This window comes from Odontesthes bonariensis, chromosome 18 (assembly GCF_027942865.1).
Source record: "Odontesthes bonariensis isolate fOdoBon6 chromosome 18, fOdoBon6.hap1, whole genome shotgun sequence".
Taxonomy (NCBI): domain Eukaryota; kingdom Metazoa; phylum Chordata; class Actinopteri; order Atheriniformes; family Atherinopsidae; genus Odontesthes; species Odontesthes bonariensis.
This window is the reverse complement of record NC_134523.1, coordinates 26,269,547-26,288,747: the sequence shown is the minus strand read 5'-3', so window position 1 is coordinate 26,288,747 and position 19,201 is coordinate 26,269,547. Positions and strand designations below refer to the sequence as shown.

At 43.1% G+C, this 19,201-nt stretch overlaps 1 protein-coding gene across 1 annotated transcript; it reads left to right on the top strand.

Moving 5' to 3' along the window:
• Window positions 1-1,152: 1,152 nt before the first annotated feature.
• Window positions 1,153-7,991, top strand: illr4 (immune-related, lectin-like receptor 4). Its single transcript, XM_075449704.1, has 8 exons — window positions 1,153-1,275; window positions 2,197-2,257; window positions 3,263-3,385; window positions 4,663-4,740; window positions 5,016-5,066; window positions 5,265-5,416; window positions 5,530-5,654; window positions 7,588-7,991. The coding sequence occupies exons 2-8, from the start codon at window positions 2,227-2,229 to the stop codon at window positions 7,775-7,777; spliced, it is 750 nt and encodes a 249-aa protein (XP_075305819.1). The 5' UTR covers window positions 1,153-1,275; window positions 2,197-2,226; the 3' UTR covers window positions 7,778-7,991.
• Window positions 7,992-19,201: the final 11,210 nt, after the last annotated feature.

The window sequence follows — 19,201 nt, the reverse complement described above, 5'->3', positions numbered from 1 at the left end:
AGGGACCTAGCGGGACATATAGGGGACCTAGAGAACTCATTTTTTTTTGTATTGGGGTATTTAATGTACTACTTTCAGAATCCCCGGACAGTTCCAGGCATTATGCTTGAAAAAGAGTTACAGACTGCAGCTTTAAAAAAATCCGGGTTACTGTAATTTAGATTTTTTTTGTCGTAAAGTGGGTGTTACTGACGTCCTCGTGGTGCTACTGCCACAGACAGCCCACAGACCTGCTGCCTATTTATTCATTCGACTAAAATTCAAAATTAGTAACCCGGATTTTTTTAAGTAAGCGACGCACCTCCACGTTATCAGTGCTAGTGTACAGTAATTAATAAATTATAAACAGCATAGTTTGTGCCTGTATAAGCTTGCCCATAGGAAACCGTTTCATGGCCGAGTATCTCAAGAGAGCAGCCAGACGCCTCGCGAATATCTTCGGAACAGCTCCAAATGACCAACAACAAGCAGGGGTGAGTAGAACATCATGTTATAATGTGAAATCAAGGGCCCAATGTCAAAAAACCGGTCTTATCCTTTAAATATCTTGAACTTCTTTGCTTTTCCAAAAGTCTGTTTACCCTAAGTGCCCCCCACCCTGCTGGTCCCTCAGCTGATATTGCTTCTACTAATCCAAATCCACTGACTGGACTTTACTGCCTCATCTGACATTTCCTTCACTATTTTCCTCACACTCTGTCCACTTACACCCAGCTCCCTCAACAATGAGACAACAGACTTTGCAACAAATCCTCTACATCCTACTTCCACTGGACAGATTCTAAGCTTCCATCCTCGTTGCTCTGCTTCTGCCCCCAACTCCACATACCTAAGCTTTTTCCTTTCATATGCTTCTGCTACTAATTCCTACCAGGGAACAGTCAGCTCTATGAAATAGACTCTCATTCTACTCCTGGACCACAAGACTATATCAGGCCTTAGATTTGTAGAGGCTATTTCCTGGGGAACAACAAGCTTATTTCCTAAATCTACCTGCATCTCCCAATCACAAGCATCCTCCAAGCTGCCGTGCCTCCTTATCGTCTTATTAACTTTCTCCCCCTCTTGAACAAACTGAATTGCAACTCTCTTCACCTTAGACCCTCCTAAGTTTGCATGCCTTTGTTTTCAAAAATATAAACTGTGACCTCACTGACAAAGATTATAAATAATCAGTTTTTCAGGAAGTTCATTCAACACAAAACTGTGAAACACGAAGGCGTCGCACAGAATTTCTTCCTGACGCGTCTGAAGAGCAGCGAGGACACGTTCGTGGTGAGTCTTGATGCTTTTCTGTCTGCAAAATACTCAAAGAACATCTGAGACATCATCATAAGTTCCTGCAGAGTTCAATTAGACACTAAAGACAAAAGCATTTTGTTTCTGGTATTTTATTCTGATTCTACAACATGTCTTCAGTCTGATGCAAAACCTCTAAAATTCACCAGTAGGTGTTTATTTTACTACACTTTGTCACTTTATGCCAATTAGTGCACATTTAATCAGAAAATACTTCAGTTGTATTTTAAACAGACTTTCGGAACACTTTAAAACAACAGAATATGTTTTAAAATGTGAGTAATCGGCTGGAAGTTTTACGGTGATATCTATCAGTTTGGTTTCCCGCCCTGTTCATCTGTCGCGTCTCACATTAAACTTTTTTAATTGATCACTTAGAAACAAAAAATGTCACATTTCAAAGGGTTTAATTTAAGATGAAAGATGACTGTTAAAACATATCTCAGCCTTAGAAATTACATATTCAAGGTTTTCATTCTCGGCTACTTTATTAATCTAAAAATGTATAAAACAGCAAGTATTCCATTAGTTTTGACTCAAGTTTGAGTGTTTTGTGGGAGCCTATTAATATCCACCTCCGGTGTTGTCTGACACAGCTCGAATATTGCCCAAAAAAGGTTAGAAAGGAAGTGAAGTGGTAAAAAAAATAAGGAACACGTAGCTTTTAACAGCAAAGAAGTTGCCTTTGTTTTCTCTATAAATTTGCCAAACAGAGGATCTTTAAACCTTATATTCCCTCAGTAAAAGTCTGCCAGTTTCCCCCCCTGTGTGTGTAGTATTTGACATTTTTCTGTCATATATTTTCACCATTATTCAGCAGAAATTTAAACAAAATTGAAAAGCTTTTGATAACTGGTTCAGTTGATACCGAAAGGTTTAAATATGTTTGTGTTTCAGATCAAGTTGGACTAACTCTGAGGTGTCTGCATGATGATCCGTCCACAGAGATACACCGAAGGTACGAACGTTAATGTTTATGCATTTAGCAGACGCTTTTATCCAAAGCGACTTACAAATGAGGATATAACATTACAGTTAACGTCAAAGCTCACAATAAATAAAAGGAAACCACATTATCAGACTCTGTCAGAGGTGGGAAATCAGCAGGAAGATGAAGAGGAACCTGCACTCAGATCTGAGTGGTCTTCATCACACGAACAACAACCACACACGACAGAAAATGACACCTCAAATGGGCAAACAGGCCCTGAGAAATAATGTTTGAAATTTAAGTCCATTTACTGTCATAATACATCATTACGTTATTAGATTTAAGTTTGGCAAATGGAACAATAACACATTATGTTTTAGCAAATTAAGAATGAAGGAAAATAAACGTAAAGTTTGTTTTCAAAAAGAGGCAAAGAAGTAAAATGAGGAAGCAACAAACTTTGATGCAATATCATGCAGATAGTGCCAAACAAACATCCTGTTTCACAGTTATCAGCATGAAAAGATATGATATCAGTTAAAAGTGGAACCAGATTCTGCACAGTGATAAACACTTCGATGTTCTTCTGTCTGCACACAACTGCACGACAGTGTGTCGTGGTTCATAAGATGTTGTGTCCATGGTGACACACATAGGCTGGTGAACTGCAGAGTGGTTCGTTGAAGTTTAACAGACATCTCAAAGTTTGCTGTGAATGACTCAATTCAAAAGTTTCGGTCATCAGAACAGAAATGCAGTGTTTTGTGTATTTGTTTAATTTAATCTAATTGTGATCAGGGGTTAAATTGGGTCAGAGCCTGTCTTCGTGGGATATTTAACTTCACATATGTGCAAAGCCTTGTGGGAGCAGCTGGTTTTAACATTTCTGCAGGTGGAAGTGGGTGGTTGTAAAATAAACTGAGTCCCACAGTGACAACATCCCTGTTTCTTTGCTAGTTTTAACCATAACGTTAGATTTAAGAAAGATTAACCCTTGATTTTTGGCGTGATTCTCCTCTAAACGCTTCTCAGGTGAAGCGGCTGCCTCTCAACAGGAAAAACCAAACAGAGGATGGAAGCTGGCATCAGAGAGAGTGGCTCTGCTGGTTCTCTGTCTCCTGCTGGCAGCTGCTCTATTCGTCATTTACCGTTTCTGTGAGTTCGTACTGCTTCATTTTTACAAATGAACAAGAGGCTGATTTACTGTGAATTAAATTAGCAGGAAAATGTTTCTAGGTATAAAAACAAATGTAGAGAGGAGGAGAGCATACAAGTGAACACGTTTATCTGATGATAAACACAACAGAACATAACGTTTCTTGTGATTTTAGATTTAATTGAACTTTTTAGTAACTCGTGTTCTTTTCAGTGAACACCTAAGAACTTCTCTATGGACTGCAGTCGTGTTGTGGTGGTAGGGTTTGAGTGGCTCAGAGATCCCAGGAGCTACACTATATTATTCACTCATCCAAATAATTAAATTCAGGTGTTCCAGTCACTTCCGTGGGCACAGGTGTATAAATTCAAGCAGACTGCTTCTACAAACATTTGGGAAATAATGGGTCGCTCTCAGGAGCTCAGTCAGTTCCTGCATGGTACCATGATAGGATGCCACCTGTGCAACAAGTCCAGTCGGGAAATTTCCTTGCTGCTAAATATTCCACAGTCAGCTGTCAGTGGTGCTATAACAGAGTGGAAGCGATTGGGAACGACAGCAGCTCAGCCAGGAAGTGGTCGGACACATAAAATGACAGAGTGGGGTCAGCGGACGCCGAGGCTCATAGAGCGCAGAGGTCGCCCACTTTCTGCAGAGTCAATCGCTACAGACCTCCAAACTTCATGTGGCCTTCAGATTAGCAGAAGAACAGAGCGTAGAGAGCCTCATGGAATGGGTTTCCATGGCAACTGCATCCAAGCCACACATCACCAAGTGCGATGCAAAGCGTCGGATGCAGCGGTGTAAAGCCCGCCACCAATGGACTCTAGAGCAGTGGAGACGCGTTCTCTGGAGGGACCAACCAGGCTTCTCCATCTGGCGATCTGATGGAGGAGTCTGGGTTTGGCAGTTGCCAGGACAACAGTTCTTGTCTGACTGCATTGTGCCAAGTGTAAAGGGGGGGGGGTTTGCTGCTCCTCTGCATCAAAAGGAACCAGTTAAGGTGGCTTGAGTAACTGGTCAGGATGCCTTCCAGATGCCTCCCTGGCATTGTGTTGGGTACATGTCCCACTGGGAGGAGGCCTCGAGGCAGACCCAGGACCGCCTGGACCCAGATAAGTGGCAGAGAGTAGATGAATGGATGGAGACGTAATAAATCACTTGAAATCTGGCATAAAGACCGAATGTTTCATTTTTGTTGCCCCACGCTGTGATGAAAGTTTCGTGAACACCATCAGTCTGTGACCTGAGCTAACTGCTGTCTTTTCTTTATCAGCTTTGGTTTTCTTGGAGAGCCATCACACCTTTCAAACCCTGAAAGAGGAGAATGAAGCTCTGAGGAAGAATCTCTCAGGTGAGAATCTCCACAAGGTTCAGTCTAAAAGTCTCATTCACTGCTATCGGGTCAGTTTAACTTGTGACTCTTTTTGGATTAAATCTGGACTGTTTCCAACCTTCTTTATTCTAATTCAGCAATCGACTAATGTCGACGTGTTTTCAGTTATTTCTCTTCATGTTTGTTCTCAACTTCTGAGACCAAAGTATCCAAAACTTCTGTTGTTTCTCTGCTGAGCTTCTGGGGAAAAAAATAAGACAGAAGTCCAAACTTTTCATCATCTCTCAAAACAGAAAAGACCACTCATCCACCTCCTGCGTGTCGACTGCCTGATCAAGTAACCAGTGAGTTCTGGATTTTGTTTTTCTCACATTCGTTTCCTCTGATGATGGTTAAAGAAACTTTGATGGACTGACAGATTCAGGAAGTTTGTTTTCAGCTGCAGGACAGAAGGCGCCTCCTGCTGCCTCCGAATCACACAAACATGAACTCTGATTTCTTCCACCTGACTCAGTGAAGTCTTTGCTGTTATCTGTTCGAAGATGAGCCAGTTCTGGAGTGTGAGGACAGCTGGGAGCAACATGGAGGAAAGTGCTATTATTTCAGCACCATGAAATATTCCTGGACAAAGAGCAGACTTGAATGTGGACGTAAAGGAGGAGACCTGGTGAAGATAAACAGCAGGGAAGACCAGGTATGAAACACTGCTGCAGGTTCAAGTTCCCTCTCATTTTATCACATCCTCATGTTTCTCCATCTCAGCAGAGAAAAGTCTCAGACTCATTTCCATCAATGTTCCCTGTTCAGATTTTCCTGGAGGCCAGACTGAGAGAAAAAATGGAGGAATATGACGACAGGTTCTGGATCGGACTGACAGACTCAGAGGAAGAAGGCAGATGGTTGTGGGTGGACCGCTCACCTCTGGACACAAGGTTCGATTGTTCAAATCAAAGCAAACTTATTTGTAGCACATTTCATGTCCAAAACAATTCAAAGTGCTTTACATAAAATAAAAGCATTGCAGCAGGGAGTGGAAGAAGCATTAAAAATACATAAAAGAATATAAAGAGAAACAAAAAAAATCATTTAAATTAATTTAAAAACAAGCAACAGTCCAGATAAGTTCAAAGAAAGCGTGCAGATTTCATGCAGACACATGAGAACAGAAATGTTTTTAACCTGGATTTAAAAATGTCTACATTTGGTGAAAGTTTAATCTCCACTGGCAGTTTGTTCCACTTGTTTGCAGCATAACAGCTAAATGCTGCTTCTCCATGTTTAGTCTGGACTCTGGACTGGACCAGCTGACCTGAGTCCTTGGATCTAAGAGCTCTGCTGGCTTTATATTCTCTGAACAGATCACAGATGTAAACCATCAGCAGGCTTTTAACATCTATTTTGTGACTGACTGGAAGCCAGAGTAAAGATTTTAAAGCTGCTGTGATGTGTTCAGATCTCTTAGTCCGGGTTAAAACTCCAGCAGCAGCGTTCTGGATGAGCTGCAGATGTTTAATGCTCTTTTTGGGAAGTCCAGTTAAAAGAGCGTTACAGTAATGTTTAATGTTTAATGCTCTTTACAGTGATGGAGTCTGCTGGAGATGAATGCATGGATGAGTTTCTCCTGGTCTGTTTGGGAGAGGAAACCTTTAATTCTGTTGATGTTTCTGAGATGGTAAAAAGCTGCCTTGGTGACAGCTTTGATGTGGCTGCTGAAAGTCAGATCTGAGTCTATCAACACTCCGAGGTTACCAACTGGGTCAGTGATTGTAAGGGCCCGAGTCTCAAGATATTTACCAACGCTGACCCTCTTCTCTTTGCTCCCAAACAGAATGATCTCAGTTTGGTCTTCATTTAATTGTAGAAATTTCTCTCTCATCCAGGTGTTTACTTCCTCCAGACACTGACACAGTACGTCTGCTGGGCTGCAGTCGTCCGGTGACAGAGACACATAAAGTTGTGTATCGTCTGCATAACTGTGATAATTGATGTTAAAGTTCTGCAATATCTGACCCAAAGGGAGCATATACAAGTTAAACAGAAGAGGTCCAAGAATTGACCCCTGGGGGACTCCACAAGTCATGGCCACTCGCTCAGATTCATAGCTGCCAATTGTAACAAAATAACTCCGGCCTTCTAAGTAGGACCTGAACCAGTTAAGGACCGCTCCAGAAAGTCCAACCCAGTTTTCCAGCCTGTGCAACAGGATTCTGTGATCTACAGTATCAAACGCAGCGCTGAGGTCCAACCGAACCAGGACTGAAACATTACCAGAATCAGTATTCAACCTGATGTCGTTTAACACTTTGACCAGAGCTGTTTCAGTGCTGTGATGACGTCTGAAGCCTGATTGAAAGTTATCAAGACTTCCACTTTCATTCAGAAAGTCGTTGAGCTGGTTAAATACAACTTTCTCAATAATCTTAGATATAAAAGAGAGATTAGAGACAGGTCTGTAGTTGTTCATCATAGAGGCGTCTAGAGTTCTCTTCTTTGGGAGTGGCTTAATGGCAGCTGTCTTTAGTGACTTGGGGAAAATGCCTGATGCCAGTGAGCTGTTAACTATTTGTAGGAGATCGCTTTCTACTGAGGTAAAAACAGTTTTTAAAAAGTCGGATGGTATTTATGTCCAGAGTGCAAGCTGTTGATTTCAGATGCCGAACCATTTCCTCTGGGATTTTTAAATAAACAATATTAAATTGTGACATAACATCAGAGTTATTTCTAGGTTTTAGATACAGATTAGTTTTCTTGTTTGTCTGTGTTGCAAAACAAAAAAACTAATTGTTGTGAAAACATTTTAGTCCAATTCCAGAATCAAAGTCACCAGTTTTTATTGACCCTTTTCTTCTGTTCTTTATCTCTTAGTTTGAGTTTTTGGAGCCTCAACGAGCCGGACAACTGGAGACGAAACAATCCTGCAGGAGAGGACTGTGGGAGGATGGGGCAGAAAGGGGGAGCTGGTGATCTGAGGTGCTGGTTTGATATGTCCTGTGACAAACCTCACAAAAGTATTTGTGAGAAAGCAGCAAAACCTAGATGGGCTTTATCAGTATGATGATGAATATATAAATAAAAATATGAATTTCCTTGAAAAGTTCAGAGTATTAAACAAACTCGGCACAGAATCCAGAAGGTGCAGCGATGCGATTTTTGGAAAAACATTTAAAGTTTCCTTCCAAACATGTTGAAAGAATCCTGAAACTTTCTGCTTTGATCATATTTTGTGTTTGATCTGTTTTCTCATTCATCTCATTATTCTGTGCTACAACAGCAGGGTCACCTGTGAAATATATTAAACTGTTTTTGATCATAAACGCTTTTTGTTGTTCCTTCTTTTGAGTTTCAAACATTACAGTTGGGGGACTATTTCCTGGTAGTTTGAGAAGTTGCAGATTCCTGATGTGAAATAACACAAATTGTAGAGAATAAGTGGGTAAAAAGAGGAAAAAAGACGAATTAAACTGATATTAAGCAGGACGCAAATGAAAAAAAGTATCATAAATACATATAAATATATTATATATAATATATAATCTGTGACCTCACTGATAAAGATTATAAATAATCAGTTTTTCAGGAAGTTCATTCAACACAAAACTGTGAAACACGAAGGCGTCGCACAGAATTTCTTCCTGACGCGTCTGAAGAGCAGCGAGGACATGTTCGTGGTGAGTCTTGATGCTTTTCTGTCTGCAAAATACTCAAAGAACATCTGAGACATCATCATAAGTTCCTGCAGAGTTCAATTAGACACTAAAGACAAAAGCATTTTGTTTCTGGTATTTTATTCTAATTCTACAACATGTCTTCAGTCTGATGCAAAACCTCTAAACTTCACCCGTAGGTGTTTATTTTACTACATTTTGTCACTTTATGCCAACTAACAGTTTCGAGAAACAGTTTGTGGAAACAGTTTGTGGAAACAGTTTGTGGAAACAGTTTGAGGAAACAGTTTGTGGAAACAGTTTAGGGAAACAGTTTGGGGAAACAGTTTGTGGAAACAGTTTGGGGAAACAGTTTGGGGAAACAGTTTGTGGAAGCAGTTTGGGGAAACAGTTTGTGGAAACAGTTTGAGGAAACAGTTTGGGGAAACAGTTTGGGGAAACAGTTTGGGGAAACAGTTTGTTGAAACAGTTTGTGGAAACAGTTTGGGGAAACAGTTTGGGGAAACAGTTTGTGGAAACAGTTTGGGGAAACAGTTTGGGGAAACAGTTTGGGGAAGCAGTTTGGGGAAACAGTTTGTGGAAACAGTTTGAGGAAACAGTTTGGGGAAACAGTTTGGGGAAACAGTTTGGGGAAACAGTTTGGGGAAACAGTTTGGGGAAGCAGTTTGGGGAAGCAGTTTGGGGAAACAGTTTGAGGAAACAGTTTGGGGAAACAGTTTGGGGAAACAGTTTGTTGAAACAGTTTGTGGAAACAGTTTGGGGAAACAGTTTGTGGAAACAGTTTGTGGAAACAGTTTGGGGAAACAGTTTGTGGAAACAGTTTGTGGAAACAGTTTGTGGAAACAGTTTGTGGAAACAGTTTGGGGAAACAGTTTGTGGAAACAGTTTGGGGAAACAGTTTGGGGAAACAGTTTGGGGAAACAGTTTGTGGAAACAGTTTGTGGAAACAGTTTGGGGAAACAGTTTCTGGGAAACAGTTTGTTGAAACAGTTTGTGGAAACAGTTTGGGGAAACAGTTTGGGGAAACAGTTTGTGGAAACAGTTTGGGGAAACAGTTTGTGGAAACAGTTTGGGGAAACAGTTTGGGGAAACAGTTTGGGGAAACAGTTTGGGGAAACAGTTTGGGGAAACAGTTTGTGGAAACAGTTTGTGGAAACAGTTTGGGGGAAACAGTTTGTGGAAACAGTTTGGGGAAACAGTTTGGGGAAACAGTTTGTGGAAACAGTTTGGGGAAACAGTTTGGGGAAACAGTTTGGGGAAACAGTTTGTGGAAACAGTTTGGGGAAACAGTTTGTGGAAACAGTTTGGGGAAACAGTTTGGGGAAACAGTTTGTGGAAACAGTTTGGGGAAACAGTTTGGGGAAACAGTTTGTGGAAACAGTTTGGGGAAACAGTTTGGGGAAACAGTTTGGGGAAGCAGTTTGGGGAAACAGTTTGTGGAAACAGTTTGAGGAAACAGTTTGGGGAAACAGTTTGGGGAAACAGTTTGTGGAAACAGTTTGGGGAAGCAGTTTGGGGAAGCAGTTTGGGGAAGCAGTTTGGGGAAACAGTTTGTGGAAACAGTTTGTTGAAACAGTTTGTGGAAACAGTTTGGGGAAACAGTTTGGGGAAACAGTTTGGGGAAACAGTTTGGGGAAACAGTTTGGGGAAACAGTTTAGGGAAACAGTTTGTGGAAACAGTTTGAGGAAACAGTTTGGGGAAACAGTTTGGGGAAGCAGTTTGGGGAAGCAGTTTGGGGAAACAGTTTGTGGAAACAGTTTGTTGAAACAGTTTGTGGAAACAGTTTGGGGAAACAGTTTGGGGAAACAGTTTGGGGAAACAGTTTGGGGAAACAGTTTGGGGAAACAGTTTGTGGAAACAGTTTGGGGAAACAGTTTGGGGAAACAGTTTGGGGAAACAGTTTGGGGAAACAGTTTGGGGAAACAGTTTGTTGAAACAGTTTGTGGAAACAGTTTGGGGAAACAGTTTGGGGAAACAGTTTGGGGAAACAGTTTGGGGAAACAGTTTGGGGAAACAGTTTGGGGAAACAGTTTGGGGAAACAGTTTGTGGAAACAGTTTGGGGAAACAGTTTGGGGAAGCAGTTTGGGGAAGCAGTTTGGGGAAACAGTTTGTGGAAACAGTTTGAGGAAACAGTTTGGGGAAACAGTTTGGGGAAACAGTTTGTGGAAACAGTTTGTGGAAACAGTTTGGGGAAACAGTTTGGGGAAGCAGTTTGGGGAAGCAGTTTGGGGAAACAGTTTGTGGAAACAGTTTGAGGAAACAGTTTGGGGAAACAGTTTGGGGAAACAGTTTGTGGAAACAGTTTGTGGAAACAGTTTGGGGAAACAGTTTGGGGAAACAGTTTGTGGAAACAGTTTGTGGAAACAGTTTGTGGAAACAGTTTGGGGAAACAGTTTGTGGAAACAGTTTGTGGAAACAGTTTGTGGAAACAGTTTGGGGAAACAGTTTGGGGAAACAGTTTGGGGAAACAGTTTGGGGAAACAGTTTGGGGAAACAGTTTGGGGAAGCAGTTTGGGGAAACAGTTTGTGGAAACAGTTTGAGGAAACAGTTTGGGGAAACAGTTTGGGGAAACAGTTTGGGGAAACAGTTTGTGGAAACAGTTTGGGGAAACAGTTTGGGGAAGCAGTTTGGGGAAGCAGTTTGGGGAAACAGTTTGTGGAAACAGTTTGAGGAAACAGTTTGGGGAAACAGTTTGGGGAAACAGTTTGTGGAAACAGTTTGGGGAAACAGTTTGTGGAAACAGTTTGTGGAAACAGTTTGGGGAAACAGTTTGGGGAAACAGTTTGGGGAAACAGTTTGGGGAAACAGTTTGTGGAAACAGTTTGGGGAAACAGTTTGGGGAAACAGTTTGTGGAAACAGTTTGGGGAAACAGTTTGGGGAAACAGTTTGTGGAAACAGTTTGTGGAAACAGTTTGGGGAAACAGTTTGGGGAAACAGTTTGTGGAAACAGTTTGTGGAAACAGTTTGGGGAAACAGTTTGGGGAAACAGTTTGGGGAAACAGTTTGTGGAAACAGTTTGTGGAAACAGTTTGGGGAAACAGTTTGGGGAAACAGTTTGGGGAAACAGTTTGGGGAAACAGTTTGTGGAAACAGTTTGGGGAAACAGTTTGTGGGAAACAGTTTGTGGGAAACAGTTTGTGGAAACAGTTTGTGGAAACAGTTTGTGGGAAACAGTTTGGGGATGGCCCCTTCCTGCTCCAACATAACTACACACGAGTCTACAAAGACATGGATGTGAGAGTTTGGTGTGGAAGAACTTGACTGGCCTGCACAGAGTCCTGACCTCAACCTGATAAAACACCTTTGGATGAATTAGAGCGGACACTGTGAGCCAGGCCTTCTCGTCCAACATCAGTGTATGACCTCACAAATGCACTTCTGGAAGAATGGTCAAACATTCCCATAAACACACCCCTAGGTGGCAGTCAAAGGTGAAGGCCTTGGCAATTTGATCCCTCTCTGCTGAAACTGGCTGTTGGGACATCGGCCATTACTTCACTGGTGGGGAAGGAGCCTGAACTTTGTGGGACATTGAGAGAAACAGGCTGGATATAGTCTGGCTCACCTCGATGCAAAGCAGAAGTTCTGGAACAAATCTCCAGGAGAGGGGCTTATTAATACCCTATTAATCTTTGGAGTCACCCTGGGTGAGAGGCAGCAGGCAAATGTTGGCTTACTCATAGCCCCGTTTGTACGCTCAAATGTTTAAGTTTTCCCTGGTGGATGAGAGAGTAACAGAGCACTACCTGGGGACGTTGTCCCACTTGGGGACTTGAATGTTCATGAGGGGAACAAGGAAGAATGGCCAGCCCCATCTGAACTTGAGGCGTGTATTGTTGTTGGACTGAGTGCCCCTGGCACCAGGAAACCCTAGATTGCAGACTGAAGGCTGATCATATCATCAGACCTCTGATCATGTCTTGGACACTTGGGTGAAGAGACAAGCTAAGCCGTCAATTGATCATCTCCTGGTGGTGAGTTGGATCAGGTGCCACCAATTGGCTTGACCAATATTTCAAAAAAGGGACATTAAGTTAGACAGAATTTCTAGGCACAGCCACGGGTCGAAGGGTTCCCTGTTTGGTCGGCTTAGGATTGCAGCTTTGCTTTTAACAGGTCATGAGGTCTTGTTGGTTTTATCGAGTGGAGACCTCTAGGAGGCACTGAGGCGATTTGCAAAAAAGTGTGAAACATCAGGGATGAGAATTAGCACCTCCAAGTCTCAGAACAGCATGGACTGCCCACTCCAGGTTGAGGGTGAGTCTTACCCTTAAAGGGATAGTTCGGGATATTTGACATGAGTCTGTATGGCATCACCATAACCAGTGTCGTGCATTCAAACTGACTTACCCCCGACAGTGTCCTGTGAGCCGAGTTCTTGTCCCGTGTTGGTCAAGGCGAAAGTAGTCCGGCTTGTTTGCTGGTGAGTCTTACCCTTAAGTGGAAGACTTTAAGTATCTCAGAGTCTTGTTCATGAGAGGGAGTAGAAAGGAGCAGAATGATAGATTGGGGCAGCATCTGCAGTGATGCGGATGCTGTACTGGTCTGTCGTGGTGAAAAGAGAGCTTTAAGCAAAGGTGTCGATTTACCTATTGATCTAATGTTCCATCTCACCTATGATCATGAGCTGTGTGACCAAAAGAATGGGATCATGAATGCAAGTGGCAGAAATGAGCTTCCTCTTAAGGCTGGATGGGCTCAGTCTTAGGGAAAAGGTGAGGAGCTCAGTCCACTGATCAGTAATCAGTCATTTTGATTACTGATCAGTAATCAGTAATTTTGTGCTTTCTTTAGTTCCCCCCCTTTTTATCTGGGCTTTTTGCTGTTGTTTTTTTGTTCAGAAGGCTCTTGTGTATTTCATGGATTTTTTGTTCACTGTAAATGAACTACTGTTTGGGGGGGGGGGGGGGGGTTTAGAGTAGAGTTGCTGCTCCTCTGCATCAAAAGGAACCAGTTAAGGTGGCTTGAGTAACTCTAGTAGATCTATGCTTAGACTGTTGCCCCCAAAAACTGGAACCAGATAAGTGGCAGAGAATGGATGAATGGACGGATACATAATAAATCACTTGAAATCTGGCATAAAGACCAAATGTTTCATTTTTGTTGCCCCACGCTGTGATGAAAGTTGTGTGAACACCATCAGTCTGTGACCTGAGCTAACTGCTGTCTTTTCTTTATCAGCTTTGGTTTTCTCGGAGAGCCATCACACCTTTCAAACCCTGAAAGAGGAGAATGAAGCTTTGAGGAAGAATTTCTCAGGTGAGACTTTCCACAAGGTTCAGTCTAAAAGTCTCATTCAGTGCCGTCACGTCAACTTGTGACTCTTTTTGGATGAAATCTGGATTGTTTACAACCTGCTTCAGTTAAATTCAGCAGATGACAGATGCTGATCTGTTTTCAATGTGTTGATGTAGATTCACTCACCCAGGTTAACGTAACCCGAACCTACTGATATAAACTTCTTTTTTTATTGATGAAAGGTTCCGGTAAAACAAAACTGTGTAGCCTCACAACTTCCACAGCGAGGGCTGGGCGATATGGGCAAAAGTCAAATGTCGTGTTTTTTTTTTTTTTATATCAGTCGATATTGATATATATCGGGTCCATAACTTTCAGCATCCACTTGAACCCCTTATTTTCCACCCTGCTTATTGGCAGCATGTCTTTAGCAGCACAATAAGCTCCATCTGTAACATCACGGTGTCTCTCAGACTTTGTGTCACACGGCGCTGGATGAAGCAGACTCTGTGGTCTGCTGCTGCTGCACAGGCGCTGTTATCAGGGGAAGGTTAGGACCTGTTCCGGGCTGTGTTGGTAACAGTTAGCATTCTCCGTGCTCAGACGGGTGGCGCTGCTTCAGGTGATGGAACAGATTAGCGGTATTCCCCGTCTTTGTTGGAACCTGTGCTCGACATAATTAGCAGTGCACGCTACTCTGTTTGGTGTCGGCCTTTAAAAAACCAAAATACCTCCACACCACCGAACTTTTCGGGCCCTTCTTATCAACAATGTCATCAATGATGTCATCCCTTACGTCTTGGGCTGCGTCTTCCGTCGTTTCTTCAGAGGGAGCACTCATAGTTCGAAACCGCATACTACATACTACATACTTGCAAACTACATACTTCCATACTGCATACTCATCGATCAGACAGTATGCAGAGCATTTACCCACAATACATTTCGCTCCTGCCCGAGCCGAAATCAGCCGGCCTGAAGCTGATTTCGCTTAAGCTCTAAACTCTGTAAACTTTAGCAACATTTGAAACATTTTCAGGCGAGAAAGTAGTCGTTTAGATCCCCAACGTGTTGAAAACCTGACAAAATACCGGCTATTTACAATTTTGTTTCCACGAATTCGGCGCTACTAAAGCTAGCTGCAGTGAGCAACGCACTTCCGGTTATTTTCATAAAATAAAATACCCGTTGCCTTTTCTCATAGGGAAAGCCATTACGATACAATTGGTGCTTTTGTTTTGAAAACAGGAAGTGAACCTACCCTCGTTGTAGCTAGCTTGAAACTGCCGTTTTGACAGGAAATGACGATCGGCGACGTCACGTTATGTTGCATCTTGGGTAGTTTGAGTATGAGTAGTAACCTCATGATGCATACCCAACATTTCGGAGAATCTAGTATGCATCCGGGAACTTCTCGCATACTAAAACTCGCATACTAACTCAAAAAGTTAGTATGAGTAGTGGAAGTAGTAGGAGAAGTATACGGTTTCGAACACAGCCATTTTCTTTCTTTATACGGCTGGAGCAGCACAAACAAACACGCCACGACTAGCTGCTGGCATGGCTCTATTCCAGCCACCTGATTGGTTCAGAATGGCGCAACTCTTGTTGTCATTGGCTGTTCGTGTTGTCTGTCAAAAGGTGGACAAATGTGGGGTGGTCCGTGGCGTAGTGGGTAGCAGGCGCCCCATGTACAAGAGGCTATAGTCCTCGCTGCAGCTGGCCCCGGTTCGAGTCCCACATCGGACGGCCCTTTGCTGCGTGTTGTTCCCCCTCTCTCTGCTTCCTGTTTCTCTGAACTATCTTATCCATTAAAGGCACAAAAGCCCCAAAAAAAAATAATTAAAAAGAAAAATGGACGAATGTAATCTATGGAAAAGTACATTGGCCATGTTTCATATCGCTTGTGAGGAAAAGTTATTCCTCAATAAAGCGTTATAGTTTTACCGCCCAGCCCTACTACAGCGTAACTACATGTAAACATCATCCTGAAACAGCTACATGTCATGTAAAATGAAAGAATGTTAAAATTTACAAAGAAAAAAACAGACGTTACAATTGTTGAGCCTTTCTTTCAATCTTAATGTTTATATTCATAAATCAGGCTGCTGCATGTTTCTTTTTTAATTACGAATTCTATTTTTTGTTTATTTCTTTTAAATTAACCTGAACTAACTTCTGATTTAACCTTTTTCTTTCTTTCAATGATTTTCAACTCTGAATGCTGAAGCAGTCTGGGAGCGACATGGAGGAAAGTGCTATTATTTCAGCACCATGAAAAATTCCTGGACAAAGAGCAGAGATGAATGTCGACGCAAAGGAGGAGACCTGGTGAAGATAAACAGCAGGGAGGAGCAGGTATGAAACACTGCTGCAGGTTCAAGTTCCCTCTCATTTTATCACATCCTCACGTTTCTTCATCTCAGCAGAGAAAAGTCTCACAGACTCATTTCCATCAATCTTCCCTGTTCAGAGATTCCTGGAGATTAGAGTAAGAGACAAAATGGAGGAAAATGAGGACAGGTTCTGGATCGGACTGACAGACTCAGAGGAAGAAGGCAGATGGTTGTGGGTGGACCGCTCACCTCTGGACACATGGTTCGATTGTTGTGAAAACATTTTAGTCCATTTCCAGAATCAAAGTCACCCGTTTCTATTCAACCTGCTCTTTGTTCTTCATGTGTTAGGTTAACGTTTTGGGCTCCTGGCCAGCCCGACAACAGTGCAGAAAGTCCTGATGGACAGGACTGTGTGAGGATGGGGAACAGAGCAGGAGCTGATAACCTGAAGTGTTGGTTTGATAGATTTTGCGCTGTGCCTCACAAAAGTATTTGTGAGAAAGAAGCAGGATCTGGTAGGAATTCATGTGTGTGAAGTCTTTCAAATAATCTGAAAACACCTCTCATCATGTCTGAAGGCAAATGAGGTGTAATGACAAGTGTCAGGCCCCACCTGCACATACTGTAAATATATCATTCTTCAGTTAGGTCAGAGACTTACAACACTTACACACATAAGCTTTAGTGTTTGACTATATAAAGTTATATATTTGTTTGTGTATTTAACACCAAAATTAGCATTCTTAAAGTATGTGGTGTACGCTTATAGCCAGGCAAAGCATATTTAATGTGTAACTTCACAGAAGTGGAGCATTAAAGTTACTCTGCTGACTCACTCTCATCCAGGAGAGTGAGCGCGGCAAGTATCGTTTACGTCATTTAATAACATAACTATATACATTAGCTACATAGCTTTACGTCACCCGTTTCCTCATTTTTATCAAGAGAAAAAACGTAATGTAGGAATAAGTCCTGACTCCTCACTCTCACACAAAGTTAACACTGCATTAGCTAACTGCATATTAGCTAATGTGCTAATATGCTAGTGCGCCAAGCTAGGGGTTAAATAACCGGCAAACAAATGAAACCCGTGTCCTGAAGCATATACACATGGTTAGCAAACGTGTTTAGCTAGTATTCACTAAATCTCACTTACACTTAGCTTACCTTTCTCTATGCTTCCTCTCTAAGTGCCGGTAAAAGTTGGACGTGGTCCCAGCCGCCTCTGTTTGCGTTGCTTTACAAAATGTTCATGTTGAGCTGTGGTTTCTTTCAGTTGTAGTTGTGCAAAAAAACTATTTGTGGTTCAGGTCACCAAGTAATTATCATTTCGACATGCAAACGTTGCGCTAATCCGACATCCCGCCATTCCGACATCCTGCTATTCCGACATGCAAATGTCCCGCCATTCCGACAATTCCGGCATGCAAACTTCCCACCATTCCGACTTCCTGCTATTCCGGCATGCAAACGACCCACCATTCCGACTTCCTGCTATTCCGGCATACAAACGACCCACCATTCCGACTTCCTGCTATTCCGACATACAAACGTCCCGCCATTCCGATAATTCCGACATGCAAACGTCCCGCCATTCCGACTATTCCGACATTAAAAAGGTCCCGCCATTCCGACTATTCCGACATACAAACGTCCCGCCATTCCGACTATTCCGACATGCAAGCGTCCCGCCATTCCGACTTCCCGTCATTCCGACATACAAACGTCCCACCATTCCGACTTCCAGTCATTCCGACATACAAACGTCCCGCCATTCCGATTTCCCGTCATTCCGACATGCAAACGTCCCGCCATTCCGACATCCCGCTATTCCGATATGCAAACGTCCCACCATTCCGACATACAAACGTCCCACCATTCTGACATACAAACGTCCCACTATTCCGACTTCCTGCCATTCCGACATACAAACGTCCCGCCATTCTGACTTCCCGTCATTCCGACATACAAACGTTCCGCCATTCCGATATGCAAATGTCCCACCATTCCGACATACAAACGTCCCACCATTCCGATTTCCCGTCATTCCGACATACAAACGTCCCACCATTCCGACATGCAAACGTCCCGCCATTCCGATATGCAAACGTCCCACCATTCCGACATACAAACGTCCCGCCATTCCGACTTCCAGTCATTCCGACATACAAATGTCCCGCCATTCCGATTTCCCGTCATTCCGACATACAAACGTCCCACCATTCCGACATACAAACATCCCGTCATTCCGACATACAAACGTCCCACCATTCCGACATACAAACGTCCCGCCATTCCGATTTCCTGTCATTCCGACATACAAACGTCCCACCATTCCAACTTCCCGTCATTCCGACATACAAACGTCCCTCCATTCCGACTTCCCACCATTCCGACATACAAACGTCCCACCATTAAGACATACAAACGTCCCGCCATTCAGACTTCCCACCATTCCGACATACAAACGTCCCATCATTCCGACTTCCTGCCATTCCGACATACAAACGTTCCGCCATTCCGATATGCAAACGTCCCGCCATTCCGACATACAAACGTCCCACCATTCCAACTTCCCGTCATTCTGATATACAAACGTCCCTCCATTCCGACTTCCCACCATTCCGACATACAAACGTCCCACCATTAAGACATACAAACGTCCCGCCATTCCGACTTCCCACCATTCCGACATACAAACGTCCCGCCATTCCGACTTCCCACCATTCCGACATACAAACGTCCCGCCATTCTGACTTCCCGTCATTCCGACTTCCCACCATTCCGACATCCCGCTATTCCGATATGCAAACGTCCCTCCATTCCGACATACAAACGTCCCACCATTAAGACATACAAACGTCCCGCCATTCCGACTTCCCACCATTCCGACATACAAACGTCCCGCCATTCTGACTTCCCGTCATTCCGACATACAAACGTCCCGCCATTCCGACTTCCCACCATTCCGACTTCCCACCATTCCGACATACAAATGTCCCACCATTAAGACATACAAACGTCCAGCCATTCCGACATACCGCTATTCCGACATACAAACGTCCCGCCATTCCGGCTTCCCGCCATTCCGACATCCCGCTATTCCGATATGCAAACGTCCCGCCATTCTGACATACAAACGTCCCACCATTCCGACATCCCGCTATTCTGATATGCAAACGTCCCGCCATTCCGACTTCCCGTCATTCCGACATACTAACATCCCGCCATTC

Bases quoted from the DNA above. Each gene is read 5' to 3' on its own strand.
- illr4 (XM_075449704.1), top strand. From the start codon at position 2,227: ATGATGATCCGTCCACAGAGATACACCGAAG. The intron at 2,258-3,262 runs GTACGAACGTTA...AACGCTTCTCAG, and splicing joins TCCACAGAGATACACCGAAG to GTGAAGCGGCTGCCTCTCAA. The intron at 5,067-5,264 runs GTGAGTTCTGGA...ATCTGTTCGAAG, and splicing joins ACTGCCTGATCAAGTAACCA to ATGAGCCAGTTCTGGAGTGT.